Genomic DNA, 15,220 nt, shown 5'->3' with positions numbered 1-15,220 from the left:
TTTCGATTAGCAACAAGGGATCTTTCATCCCACAGACAAGGTTCCGACGCCATATAACCGTAAATAAAATGTGTTGAGTGCGTCGTTAAATAAAACATTTCCTTCCTTCCCACAGACAAGGTAGTATATACCACGGCCTTTGATATATGTCAGTCGTGGTGCACTGGCTGGAACAAGAAATAGCCCAATGGGCCCACCGACGGGGATCGATCTGACCAACCGCGCGTCGAGCGAGTGCTCACATTATTAGGAATATAATACATTAGAATCAATGCAACAAACTGTAGTGCTATTGAGAATCAAACATGCTGTATGAAAAAATAATGGTTAATATTTACCTGCAATGAAAATGTTATAAGGTGCCACTAGACATCAACAAGCCATGTGTTATGTTAGGGACGGTCCATAAATATCGATGTGCTTCACAATCCGAACAATGTTCGGAAGGGGGGGGGGGGAGGGGGTAAAAGCCATGTTCGGATTGCTTTTCAGGTAAAACATCGGTCCATCGAAGGTCAATGTTTCGTACACATTATATCAATGTTTTTATGTTAGGATTAGGGGAGGGGGGGGGGGGGGGGGGGGGTCAAACCCAATCCTAACATTGTTAGGATTATGAAAACCATTGACATTTATGGACCGTCCCTTAGCAAAACATCATTTTAGCCATTGCAGTGAGTATTGTTATTGTTCAGTTGGGTTTTAGAATATTGTCTAGTATAGTTTTTACACCACCCGCTGCTCTAAATTTGTATCTGTTATTTGTATACATGATCATGACCGGAGGTTAAAACATATCTCAAACAATGCAAACTAAATGGTATTCATATCAAAGACACCAGAACCATTTGAAAGATCCGTGACTTCGATAATGTCAACGGTGGCACAGACAAAGGAAGAAATAAAACCTGTTGTTTTTTTATTTTTTATTCCAGTGGTGTGGAGCATCATCACCAGTGTCGGGTCTGTTGGTAACGTCATCGTGATCCAAACAATGTATTTCCATGGCGACCGGTCCGCCACGAGCTATTACATCATCAATCTGGCGCTCACTGACCTCGCTTTCATCCTGATAGTCGTGCCCTTCACCTTGTCCATGTTCATCACTCATGACTGGTTGTTTGGAAACGGGATCTGCAAGCTCGTCATGTACATGATATACGTAAGGTTGCGTTCTACCAATTCCCAATCTAATTAAAATTAGCTCCACTATTACATGTGGATCTAAAGACAGCCAGTTGGAGCTCATGTCCACCAATCAAAACCTTACTTGCAGAATCCTGCCAGTGATTTAAAACTAACAACACTGCGTAGTCCCCAATGTCCAGGTAACATTTCGTCTGTAAATAATAATTTAAATATTGACCAATCACACTTCGCCTTTCATTCCGTTATTTGGGAGCATACAAATTCTAAAAATATCGGGCGAGTCTATTTTAGTGGCCGCAGTACAGCGAACCATACCAATACGTACGGGGTGGGTTATCAGTCTTCAATTTTACATTAAAAATTATTTATTTATTTATAAAATTAAAAAAACCTAAATCAGTCTTCAGTTTTACATTACAAATTATTTATTTTATAAAATAAAACATGTTTTAAGGCATTCGTAATTCACACGAAACATGTCGTATACCCTCAGGATAATTCGGAATGTTTTCAAATTATTTTTAAATCACTGGCAGGATTCTGCAAGTAAGGTTTTGATTGGTGGACATGAGCTCCAACTGGCTGTCTTTAGATCCACATGTAATAGTGGAGCTAATTTTAATTAGATTGACCAATTCCGAGTTAACGTTAAAGTTTGTTTTGTTTAACGATATCACTGGCGCTCGTTGATTAATTAATCATGAGTTATCGGATGTCAAACATTTGCTAATTCTGACTCGTAATCATCAGAGGATCTTTTATATGCACTTTCCCACAGGAAAGCACATACCACGGCGTTTGTCCAGTTGTGGTGCACTGGTTGGAACGAGAAAAAAAACAATAATCTAAATGGATCCATCAATGCGGTTCGATCCTGCGACGCAACCACCTCAAGCAAGCACTCAACCGACTGAGCTAAATCCCAAATCAGAGAGTTACGTGTTAAATTAAAGTTACGGAGTAAAAGCAATTGTGGCTCTGATTGATTGTAATATGTGACATTGATTATTCGTGCAAATACAGTTATCTATGGTAAACAAATTAATACACATCCATTTAATATATAGTTGTTCAGGAGGATGAACTAGAGGTTGAAGACAGTACATAGAACTGACCTCCACCCCCTCCCCTCCAAAAAAAATTGCAACTGCGTTTCAGCATAAAATTTATAAAAACAGTAATTAAATCTCTTAAATGTCATGTGAATTCACGCCCACCCCTTTTTTTCCATGTAGATTAAATGCTAGGTGCCGCACTTCTTAAAGTTGCAGACTCTAGTTGGAAACTGTCATCGATACCAAGTTTCAGTAGAGTGAAACAAGACTGTGACATTGGAATGGGGGAAATACCCTCTAAATAAGACTAGAGCTCGTCTCCATAACCTTCCGCCGTAAATACGTTTTATTAGTTGGAAAAGACGTTTTCAAAATTGTGGTCCGGGTAACGTTTCGTATGATTTTTACCCCCACCATTTTTCGTGGCCTTTGTGTGAAAGATTCCTGTTGATTGACCGACAGCTGAAGGGTAGATTCAACATTCACACAGCCAGGCACAGGCACAGGCACGGCGGAAGCAAGTAGACATTGAGGGGTCTGACTGAGAGTGGACGGGCTGATTGAGATCGATGGCGCAAAGCCAAGTTTCTAGGGTGTTCAGGGGTATGTTCCTGCGTACAATTTTGATAACTAGATGTCCTGAAATGCAATTTCTTGCATTCTGCATTAAACATTCATCTCTGCCTTAAGATTTACTACCATAATATGTTTTATTCAGAATTACTGGAGGGGCTAGAGCCCCAGACCACCCCCCCCCCCCCCCCCTCCGCCGTGCCTGACATACACGTGTGCACGTATACATGCACACGGGCTGGTTTGTAATAATTAGATAATCGTTAACGGGAAACTACTCTGAATACAGCACTTTTTACATTTTCGATGTGAGTTGTTTCCCTTGACGCATAGTTTTTGTTTTCTTTTGTGCATTTTATTTAGTTTTCATGTTGATAAACAGGCTTACATGAATTTGAATAATATTGTAATGTCATAGATAGTAATTTTCCAAATCACCTTTATCATTAACAGTTGAAAATGTCATGCAAAAGTAGTCTGATTACGACTATTGCGAAAGTAGTCTGATAATGACTATTGCGAAAGTAGTCTGATTACGACTATTGCGAAAGTAGTCTGATTACGACTATTGCGAAAGTAGTCTGATTACGACTATTGCGAAAGTAGTCTGATAATGACTATTGCGAAAGTAGTCTGATTACGACTATTGCGAAAGTAGTCTGATTACGACTATTGCGAAAGTAGTCTGATAATGACACCATTCGTGAACACTTATTCATCTGTGTATGTTTCAAGTGTGAATTTTATTACAAAAATAACATACATGCACCCGGTTGTCACCTCCACCAGAATACCACCCTAGCTACAGACTTCGTCATTTAAGGGGAGCTATCACTCTCGCTCTCCATCACTCCTCTGAAACTAGTTCAAGGATAGTCATAACTCCCCTTAGCATGTAACGTTATATGGTGTTAATATGGTAATATTTTAAATGTCTCCCCATAATCTCACTTAGGGGAGCAATTAATCACTTTCCTCATTGTTTTCACCTCGAGGACTATTACTATACACCACAACAATTTAAATATATTTATTATTATTATTATTATTATTATTATTATTATTAATATATTATTATTATTATTATTATTATTATTATTATTATTATTTCTGCATACATTTTGCATACTATGACATGTGAAACGTTAACTGTGTTTTGCAGTGTTTCTCGTTCTTCCGCTAGGTGACTCTTCAAGCAACGTGTTTGACCTTAACCGCCATGGCCATTGATCGATACTTCGCTATCGTCCATCCAATTAAATCGATCAATTCACGAACTCCACAGATGTCCATTATGATCAGTGTTGGAATATGGGTTGGTATGTATTATTGGAAACCTCATATGATAAGTATAGAAATCATTTTCAGTCGTTGCTTGGATCGTTGGTTATGACTGGTTATACGACTGACTGGTTCGTTAGTTACTAGTAGTTGGTTGAATGGTTGCTAATAGGTGATCATCTCACCAGTTAGTATCTCACAAGTAACCATCTCACACATGATCATCTCACAGGTGATCATTTCACAAAGTATCATCTCACATGTGACCATCTCACAAGTTATCATATCAAAGGTGATCATAACATATGTAATCATAACATAGGTGATCATAATATAGGTGATTATCTCACAGGTTATATATATATTCCCACAAACAGGACAGCATGTACAATGGCCTTTGATACACAGCGGTGGTGCTCTGGTTGGGACGAACAAAATTTATCAAAAAATGGGTCCACTGAGGTGGTTCGATCCTACGACGCATGCACCTCAGGCAAGCGTCTACCAACTGAGCGAATTCTACTGATATTTTATTGACATTTCATTTTCATCTATTCTCCAGCTTCACTGTGTCTCAGTATTCCGTTTCTGCTGTTTAACAAAGAAGTTACTGAGGACGGTCAACATACGTACTGTAGGGACGACTGGCCCAATGAAACCTGGCGCAAGGGGGTGGCACTGGCTGTTGTCATGACGACCTATGTCATCCCACTCACCATTATTATCGTCTGCTACACACAGATACTGAAGCACATCTCTAGACGACGAATTAGAATTACGGAGGAAAACGTAAGACTAATATTATAGGTAGTACTAAACCAAATAACTTCCGGCTGGGTCAAAGTTCGAGGTGCACCAAACTTTTTATAAATTAACACCACAAAAGTTTTGTAATTTTTCTTTGATAAAATGTTTAACACCAGTTTCATTTAGAGTACTCTTTTTAAACTTTGTTTTATATATATATATATATATATATATATATATATATATATATATATATATATGTTATAGTTACATCATCCTTTTCCGAGAGATTTGTCTAGCTGATGAGCTGATGTAACTAGCGTGTACCACGCCTCCATTACATATTTATATTGTAGCTTTATTAGTAATGTTAGTGAAAGTGTTACTTTTTAAAACAATGTTCTAATTTACTTTCTGTTGAACTATATGTGACCTGTAGGCGTAACTTCAGCCATTCAGCAATCGCTAAAATTTAGGTCAGACACGCCCATGGTCTAACTATGGTATACACCACGGGTAAAATCAAAGGGACCGACACCAAAGCGTGGTACAAATATATATATATATCAACGAGTGATGTGTGAAAACCATATTTTCACGAATTGCGAAGCAATGAGTGAAAATATGGTTTTCACACATCACGAGTTGACATAAAAATCGTATTCGGAAAAACACCATGAAATGGTCTATTTATTATATACATATTTCCTAATATTTTGACAATATCTTTCGCTCTTTGGCAATATCTTTCACTTATCCTATCGAAAACACGTAACGTCATGATATATTTCTTCCTATGGAACTTTGCCAGAAAATTTACTTTACCATAGACTTTTAAAAAGAAATTTGATTAAAATTTATCTTTATTAACATTTATTTAACAATACTGCGGTGCAAACATACCTGACAAAGCAATCCTCTAAAACTCCCACAAAAACAAAACGAGTCGAACGCCGTTAAATTCTTAAACATACACTCGATGACACTACATTGTGTCATCATTATTTAGCTTCGTATTCAATTTGTTTTATATATTTTATCGTAATTGCACTTCGCATCCCGTTTTTATAGGTACAGTTGTTTAAATTACATTTGATTTTTGCATGACCCCATTTTTTTCACTTTAAGTGTGAGGGGTGGTAGTATTTATATCAGAGTGTTTATATACGCTGCACCCACCCGCCTGCTACCGATTCAATCGGGCTGCTGGTGCTCCCTTGCACCTGCCAGTGCATGCGGTCCCTCCTTCCCCTCCCCCCACCTTTCCTGTCATGGACGGAAGAGCCGGCCAAGGCCGGCTCTTGCGCCCACGACAGGCGTGCGCTACAACAGCTTGCTATGAATGTGCACGTAAAACCCTATGACATGACATGACATACGCTGCAGGTAGGAGTTTTAGCCACATGCGTTACTATCGTTGTCTATGGGATTACATTTGGTAGTATACACCCTAAAATGAGCTATTTATGACAGGTGGAAGGAAGGCCTTGGCACAACTCCCCAAGCGCGTTTGCAGGTGAGGGATTGTGGGGGTCGAACCCCCATTGCGGCCCTGCTCAAGAAAATGTTCTTTTTAAATACATTTTCCGGAAGAGCATGCCTCGACTACCCTATACACTGCGCTTACCATAGTCTACACACGCACGCACAAACACACGAACGCACACACACGCACGCACACACACACGCACACACAAACGTGCGCACACATACATGCACACACACACGCCTCTACAATTCCTGCACACTCGCTCGATGGCAGAAATATACAATTCTTACTTTGATAGTAAACATTTATCATTTCGCTTTAATTGGTCATTAAAATCGACAAAAAGAAACACTGATTGCAGGAAATACACAAAAACATAATAACAATAATTAGGGAGCCTCCCGCATCCGCCAAGTCATCAACTCTGAAACAGCCCGTAGTAAAAAAAAAAAATCAAATTATAGACTTCGATAATGCCCATTTAACGTCGTTGATACACAAAACTGGTGTTTCTTGTACCGAATGATCCTCGTCGAAACTGGATCAAACGTTCACAATGTCGGCACGTTAGCTGAGCACCAGGTGTTAAGCGAAATGATCATAAGGTGCATACACTACTCTATTTCTGCCCACAGACATATCAGACAATAAGTATTATTTTAAAGTCAAGGCAACCTCAAAGGTTCACTCTCAAGGTACAACTTCTTAGAACAAATTGTTGGAGATAATCGAAAGTGGGTTTGCAGAATACCTGCTTAGATTTTAGATGCCTGTTACACATTTTGAAGGAAAAGGGGTGTTCTCGTGCCGACACATTGTTTAATGGGACTCTCACGAAAGACCTATTGGACTGCTATACATATTCAACGATATTTAATGCACACTGGTGCTTAATGTAAACAATAACATTGGTATATTTATTTAATAAAACGGTAAAATGAAAAGAGTAGTTAACACAATACCGGAGGTGATGTCACTTCGGGAAATTGTCCCTTTAATGTGATGCTCTATGTTGTAGTCCTTTGTCTAGACAAAGGGAGCGGGACGTAGCCAGTGGTACAGCGCTCGCCTGGTGCGCGATCGGTCTAGGATCGACCCCCGTTGGTAGGCCCATTGAGCCATTTGTCGTTTCAGCCAGTGCACCACAACGGGTATATCAAAGTTCGTGGTATGTGCTATTCTGTCTGTGGGATGGTGCATATAAAAGATTCCTTGCTACTAATGAAAACATTTAGCGGGTTTTTTCTCTAAGACTATATGTCAAAATTACCAAATGTTGACATCCAATAGCCGATGATTAATTAATCAATGTGCTCTAGTGGTGTCGTTAAACAAAACAAACTTCTTGTCTAGACAAAAGCAAGTACTGTTGTCATACTGGCTAACAGTTCTTATTAGCAGCAAGACGTTCACATGCATTTGTCCACAGACAGGATAACACATACCACGGTGCTTGTCCACCTGAGTGGATTTAGTCAAACGGAAAGCAAACAGAAAAAAAATGCAAACCATAACTCAAACATGATTAGTACAAATTGTTATATACATACAGTGAACTATACACGGTTACTGTACATTTTAATCCACCCGTTGTTACAACAAATCGTAGTCTATATATTGCTACTACACAACTTAAAGGGACATACCCTTGTTTTTAAACACTAAGGCATATTTTTTACTATTAGAGCCGTTTTTGGTAACTGGAATCATACTTTACTTAGATTTTGTTGTTTAGATTATCAATTTCCGTACATTCGAAGTGTTTTTGGTCATCCTGGTGATTTTAATATCACAAAATGCATTTCTCATATTTTAAAAAAGCCCACGTGCATCTGAGAGTTAACAGTTATGGAGTCGTGTTTTAGTCTATTTTAGAGGGTATTTCACCACTTCAAAGTCACAGACTCATGTTTCACTCAATTGTAACTTTATTCAATGTGTTACAGGTTTGTAGATTAACTAAACGTAGTGTTACAGGTTTGTAGATTAACTAAACGTAGTGTTACAGGTTTGTAGATTAACTAAACGTAGTGTTTCAGGTTTGTAGATTAACTAAACGTAGTGTTACAGGTTTGTAGATTAACTAAACGTAGTGTTACAGGTTTGTAGATTAACTAAACGTAGTGTTACAGGTTTGTAGATTAACTAAACTTAGTGTTACAGGTTTGTAGATTAACTAAACGTAGTGTTACAGGTTTGTAGATTAACTAAACGTAGTGTTACAGGTTTGTAGATTAACTAAACTTAGTGTTACAGGTTTGTAGATTAACTAAACTTAGTGTTACAGGTTTGTAGATTAACTAAACTTAGTGTTACAGGTTTGTAGATTAACTAAACGTAGTGTTACAGGTTTGTAGATTAACTAAACGTAGTGTTACAGGTTTGTAGATTAACTAAACGTAGTGTTACAGGTTTGTAGATTAACTAAACGTAGTGTTACAGGTTAGATTAACTAAACTTAGTGTTACAGGTTTGTAGATTAACTAAACGTAGTTTGTAGATTAACTAAACGTTGTTACAGGTTTGTAGATTAACTAAACTTAGTGTTACAGGTTTGTAGATTAACTAAACGTAGTGTTACAGGTTTGTAGATTAACTAAACTTAGTGTTACAGGTTTGTAGATTAACTAAACGTAGTGTTACAGGTTTGTAGATTAACTAAACGTAGTGTTACAGGTTTGTAGATTAACTAAACGTAGTGTTACAGGTTTGTAGATTAACTAACCTTAGTGTTACAGGTTTGTAGATTAACTAACCTTAGTGTTACAGGTTTATAGATTAACTAAACTTAGTGTTACAGGTTTGTAGATTAACTAAACTTAGTGTTACAGGTTTGTAGATTAACTAAACGTAGTGTTACAGGTTTGTAGATTAACTAAACGTAGTGTTATTTTTCATGGGCTGAAACTAGGGTCTGTTCCTTTAAGCTACATATATATAGTGCCTATAAATCGTGAAGTACAAAAATGTCCAAAAAAAAGATATAGTGTATTACATTTCTTCCTCGTACGAATGCTGATTTAAAATCTCACACTTTCTTCTTCTATGATTGGTAAACTGAACACCCACACTATGCTTCGAGCCAATGTGGGGTTTTTTTACTTTTTATTTCAGCTGCTCTACCATAATAATTTTTTAATTGCTTGCCGCTTATCCAGACATCTTTTCTTTCTTTCATCGAAGTCGAGTATTTCAACGCCAGTTTGAAATCATCTACATGGCTAAACTACACAAACACCAACATCAGACCTTGTCATGAAAGTAAAATTGAGGGAAGTGATTAATTGCTCCCCTAACCTAAACTACGGGAGCCGTATAAGATATTACCATACTGATACCATATAGATTCACAGGCGAAGCTTAAATTTACTTTCACTGAACTAGTATCAGGGGAGTGATGTGGAGCGATATTGATAGCTGCCCTTAAACTGTAAGATCTGAAACATCAAATTATTATTTGTTAAAATATCTCAAAGGCCATGTATTCAGTGCCGGATTTATAAGGGGGCAAAGGGAGCAATTGCCCCGGCCCACCCTGCCAGAGCCCCTAACTTCTAGATAAATAAAACTTGGTTTGTAGTTGCATCTGTGAATGTTCGTCTTAATGAATTATTTTTTCTTTTCTTTTTTTAAATATTAAAGTACATTTTTACATGATATTTTTTAAAGATTAATTTAATGTTAATAACTGCATTAATTCTGCATGTTTATTAGACACCCATTATTAATTCACCGGTAGGCGATATATTTAATTCCACCGGATAATTTTAAATGTCTGCCGCTGCGATAATGTCAATATATAGGTTTTGAATGTGGGACGCTCGTGTTGTTGTTGTTGTTGTTGTTGTTGTTGTTGAAACCGTTCAGTCAAATTCTGGCGCGTGTGTAGGGGTTGTTTCTCCGTTAAACTGCCCTTCCTGCTCAAAACGATTTTTTTTCAATGTATATTTCGGGGGAACATGAATCGACCCCGTAGAAGTTTTGCTCGCCAGTCTAGACACACACACACCAGTGGCGTAGCCAGGATTTTATATGGGGGTGGGGGGCAACCCACACTGTATGTATAATTTTTAAAAATTTAATAGTAAAAAAAAGATAAAAAAGGTCTGAATGGGGGAATTGCCCCCGTCCACCCCCCCCCCCCCCCTCCGCCTGCTTACATCCACCCTCTGCATCAAGCCCTGCACATACGCCTTCAGTTTCATATTGTACGCCGAGCGTACGTGCAGCTGGTCTATACAAGACAGCAAAATCCTAAATGTATAGGCCCTTGGTAATTAGGTATTCATTAAAATCACAAAACCATGCTAAAGATCGTGTTCCATATTTTATGTGCTACGAGTACTGACAATACTCTTATCACTTTAGTCAAGTTAAAAATAATCCAACTGAAAGGTTTAAAAGCGTACTGTGGAATATCTATTCTTCGTGACGGTCTAACTTTCGTGTAATTTGTGGAAAAGTGCAGTCAACAAATTTAAGAATACCACGACAATATAATTCATCTACATATATATATATATATATGTAGATGAATTATATTGTCGTGGTATTCTTAAATTTATATATATAATTTTTATTACTACTTTTTTATCCACGAATATATTTACTCCATGAAATTCATATTTTAACTAGATCACGAAAATAAAGGATTTTACAGTAATTATTTGAAAAGCGAAACTTATATTAGTAAAAAACAAATATCAGTTGAAACACACTCGTCATGATCCGATACCTAAACCACCGGCCTTCGTGGCGCAGTGGTTAAGCTACCGGGCTACAGGCTTGTAGGTACAGGGTTCGCAGCTCGGTGCCGATTCCAACCCAGAGCGAGTTCTTAAGATCTCAATGGCGTAAGGGCACTAAACCCTCTTCTCTCCAACTAACCAACTAATAACTAACCCACTGTCCTGGACAGACAGCCAAGATAGGTGAGGTGTGTGCCTAGGACAGCGTGCTTGAACCTTAATTGGATATAAGCACGAAAATAAGTTAAAATGAAATGAAAACTAAACCTAAGACAACTACAGCAATACAATTTAAGCATAATGCTTGGCGCTCACCTACCAAGTAACGCTGACTCGAGTCGGCAGTAGTCTGAAAATGTGCTCTTGCACACACCAGCCAAGGCGACTGTCTAATTGGGAAACCAAAGATAAGGTAACAATTGAAACTTATAGCTCATTATTATGTAGAAATATAATAAAGTTCAATCTGTCGTTTGTACAAATATAATAAAGTTCAATCTGTCGTTTGTACTTTAAAGACAAGTCATTTATGAGAATGAGTTTTTATGACAATTTCTCTTAATCTACGCCATGTAGTCACAGCAAGAAAAGAGCTTAGAATCGTTAATTTATTATTATTATTATTATTGTTGTTGTTATTTTTTTTATTTTTTTTTTATTGTTGTTGTTGTTGTTGTTGTTATTAATAATACTCTTAACACAGAAGAATTATCACGCAATTTAGCAATTTAAATTCCTATGGCACCTTATTAATATTTAGTATTCATTCCACAGAGGGGCGGGGCGTAGCCCAGTGGTAAAGTGCTTTGCTGATACGCGGTTGGTCTAAGATCGATGCGCGGTCGGTCGGTCCACTGCTCTATTTCTCGTTCCAGCCAATTCACCACGACTGATTTAACAAAGGCCGTGGTATGTACTATCCTGTCTGTAGGATAGTGCATATAAAACATCTCTTCCTGCTAAGTAATCGAAAACAGTAACCCATGGAGTGGCGGCAGCGGGTGTCCTCTCTAATTATCTAGGTGATCCTTAACCATATGTCCCACGCCATATAACCGTAGTAAAACGTGTTGAGTGCATGCGTTTTTAAATAAAACATTTCTTCCTTTCTTCCTTCCTTGCTTTCTTTCCACAGGAACAACTTTCGCCCAACGAACTCCAGACCAATCAACGTGAAAGATACCGGAAGAAGGTAACCAAGATGGTGGCCATTGTGGTCATTCTGTTCGCGTCCCTATGGCTGCCAATCCACGTGTTCAACCTGTGTGTGTTCTACCTGCCAGGCTTCCCGAAGACCTCTCTCATGTTGGACCTCAAGGTCGTGGCCCTGACTCTCTGCTACTCCAATTCGTGCGTCAATCCTTTCGTCTACGCTTTCCACGGCGACGGCTTCCGGAGAGCCTTCCGGAAGTCACTTGCGTCATGCGCACGGAACAATAGAGTGCGTCCGGTTGTTCAGAGCGAAGCTTGGCACACCAATGACGGTCGTGACATACGCGGACCCGTTCGGAGTCGGGTTACGGGTTATTCCAGCACGACAGGGTTGTAATTTTATCCGCAGAAACAGTTACTGTCTGGTGTTATCAATGGTATAGACAGTTCCAATTTGTGTTAAACATATAGGACCCAGTTGACAAACCCTGTTGTTATTCTTACCCACATATAAGGAAAACAGGTTTCGTATATCTGGAATGGAGTCCAAATATATATGTTTTGGTTTTGGCTGCCTGCTCTGTTTGCAACTAATTCATTTCATATTTAGGGCTGACGCAAAATAAAATAAATAAAAATAAAAATAAATAAAATAAAATATTGTAAATTCCATAGCCTTATTATCCACCAACCCCCCTGTCTTGGAATCATCTTTCGGGCAATTTCGGAGGATGTGCGCTAGACAGTCGTACTTGAACCTTCAGAACCTGATTGATTGATTGATTGATTGGTTGATGAATGGTTGATGATTGATTGATTGATGATTGATGATTGATTGATTGATTGATCGATTGATTGATGACTGGTTGATGGCTGATTGATTGACTGATTGGATGATGACTGGTTGATTGACTGATAGGTTTCGTATATAGTTGTGATTAATATTGTTTGAAAGAAAATGTTAATTTATATCTGTATTAGGAACCATTCACAACTGTAAAATGTTCACAAAGGAAGAAACCATGATCTCTGGCTTTACCGCCTGCTCGCCTGTTTATCTGTTTGCATCTCAGATGAATGAGAACAGGAACTAATAATTCATTAGGACATGGACAGGTCGAGATTTGTAATCATACTGTGGGACAATTTATCGTTTTTTACTTCTTCTTTCTTGTTTTATCTGCACGCCCGTCCTCCTACACACTGGCCTGCGCGCCTGTCTATTTATCTGTTTTGTTTGTCCGTACAAACACATAAAGTGATGATGTATTAAAAACACGCACAGGTCTGGGGTTCCAGCGTTCGGATTGCGGAACGGTCACTGCAAGTAAATGTTATTAATCGTTGCTGTCTGTTGAATCCGCAGAACCATGCACGTTGCTGTCTGTTGAATCCGCAGAACCATGCACGTTGCTGTCAAGGCTGCCATCCATCAGCGACGACTGCAACGGTTCAAGGTTGTTGTAGGTGTGATCTTCAACATCAGCTGGGACTATTTCTTTTAAAACTCATAATGGATGCTGTCAGACAGTATACTAATGAATGTGCCATATGCCAGGATGAGCCTGTTCCCTGGGATTTGGAACAAATGCAGGTCCGTGCAATAAGTAAGTAATACTGGCCTTGGTATTGCTGTTCAAACAGGCCTCGGCGGTGATGTGGTTAACCCATCTTCTGGTTGGTGCTAGGGTTCGTATCTCAGTACCGGCTCTCATTGAGTGTTTTAAAGTGTCATTGCGGAGTTATAACGTGACTACATATACTTCTCTTTCATCAGCAAATAATGAACTCACGAACAGACTATTACTCTGTCCTACAAGCGACATAGATGGTTGAAGTGTGTGATAGAGACAGCATGCTTAACCTCAATTGATTAAATCAAAAGTCAAAAGTTTTTTGTTTGTCTTTTTAATTTTGTGCATATACCCAACGGTTGTTTTGTTTAACGAAATCACTAGAGCACATTGATTCATTGATCATTGGCTATTGGATGTCAAACATTTTTGGTAATTTTGACAAATAGTCTTAGTGAGCAAACCCGCTACATTTTCCCATTAGTAGCAAGGAATCTTTTATATGTACCATTTCACAGACAGGATAGCACACACCACTGCCTTTCCTGAGTTTGCAGCATTGTAAGATGTTTCCGACTAATAAAATATTTCTACGATTAAACTTACATATTAAATATATTTTCTTGTTTAGAATATCAGTGTTTGTACATTCAGTGTGTTTCTGGTCGTCTTAATATTTGTAAGGAGTCCAAGCTGGATTCTGTTTTCAATAATTTCGTACGTACAAAAAAATTATATTTTACAAAATTTAACCTAGTAAAAATATTAGAACGATCAGAAACACGTTTAGTATACAGCCACTAATATTTTATGCAGATAAATATATTTGATATGTAATTACAATCGTTAAAAAGGCTCTGTTAGTCGATAACACCTTAAAAGTTGCAGCAAACTTAGGAATGTCCCTTTAATATGTCAGTCATGGTTAACTTGCTGGAACGAGAAATAGCCCAATGGTCCCACTGATGGGGATCGATTTTAGACCGACCACGCACCAGGCAAACGCTTTACCACTTGGCTACGTCCCGACCCTCACGAAAATAAAGTCAAATTAAATATGTATCTGTACAAACGAGTGGCGGGACGTAGCCCAGTGGTACAGCGCTCGCTTGATGCACGGTCGGTTTGGGATCGATCCCCGTCAAGAAGATTGTATAACAAGCAACATGGATATCTCTAATTTCTTGTTGAAAATGAGGGTAAATATGTACTATACATAATGTTGTCAGTATTAGGACAAGTAATACGGTTTAAAACAACATCCATCTCGATGTACATGTAGTGCAGTGTAGATTAATTTGTTAAGGCTATCTGATGATAAAGCATAAGTCATTCGGTTATAAACGGAAATGTCCATACAAAGTAGATATAGATATATATGTATATATAGATATAGATATAGATATAGATATAGACATACATATACATATACATATACACACACACACACAT

At 38.2% G+C, this 15,220-nt stretch overlaps 1 protein-coding gene across 1 annotated transcript in view; it reads left to right on the top strand.

The window, feature by feature from the left end:
- Window positions 1-12,810, top strand: part of LOC121381780 (G-protein coupled receptor 54-like) — a 14,134-nt gene extending 1,324 nt beyond the window's left edge. Inside the window, exons 2-5 of the mRNA XM_041511134.1 lie at window positions 936-1,162; window positions 3,961-4,096; window positions 4,621-4,847; window positions 12,178-12,810. Of these exons, the coding sequence (XP_041367068.1) occupies window positions 936-1,162; window positions 3,961-4,096; window positions 4,621-4,847; window positions 12,178-12,591 (1,004 nt within the window). The 3' untranslated portion in view covers window positions 12,592-12,810. The remainder of the gene's footprint in view (window positions 1-935; window positions 1,163-3,960; window positions 4,097-4,620; window positions 4,848-12,177) is intronic.
- The last annotated feature ends 2,410 nt before the right edge of the window (window positions 12,811-15,220 follow it).

Source organism: Gigantopelta aegis, chromosome 9 (assembly GCF_016097555.1).
Source record: "Gigantopelta aegis isolate Gae_Host chromosome 9, Gae_host_genome, whole genome shotgun sequence".
In the NCBI taxonomy this organism is placed as follows: domain Eukaryota; kingdom Metazoa; phylum Mollusca; class Gastropoda; order Neomphalida; family Peltospiridae; genus Gigantopelta; species Gigantopelta aegis.
The sequence above is the reverse complement of the archived record's forward strand: the minus strand, read 5'-3'. Positions and strand labels throughout refer to the sequence as shown.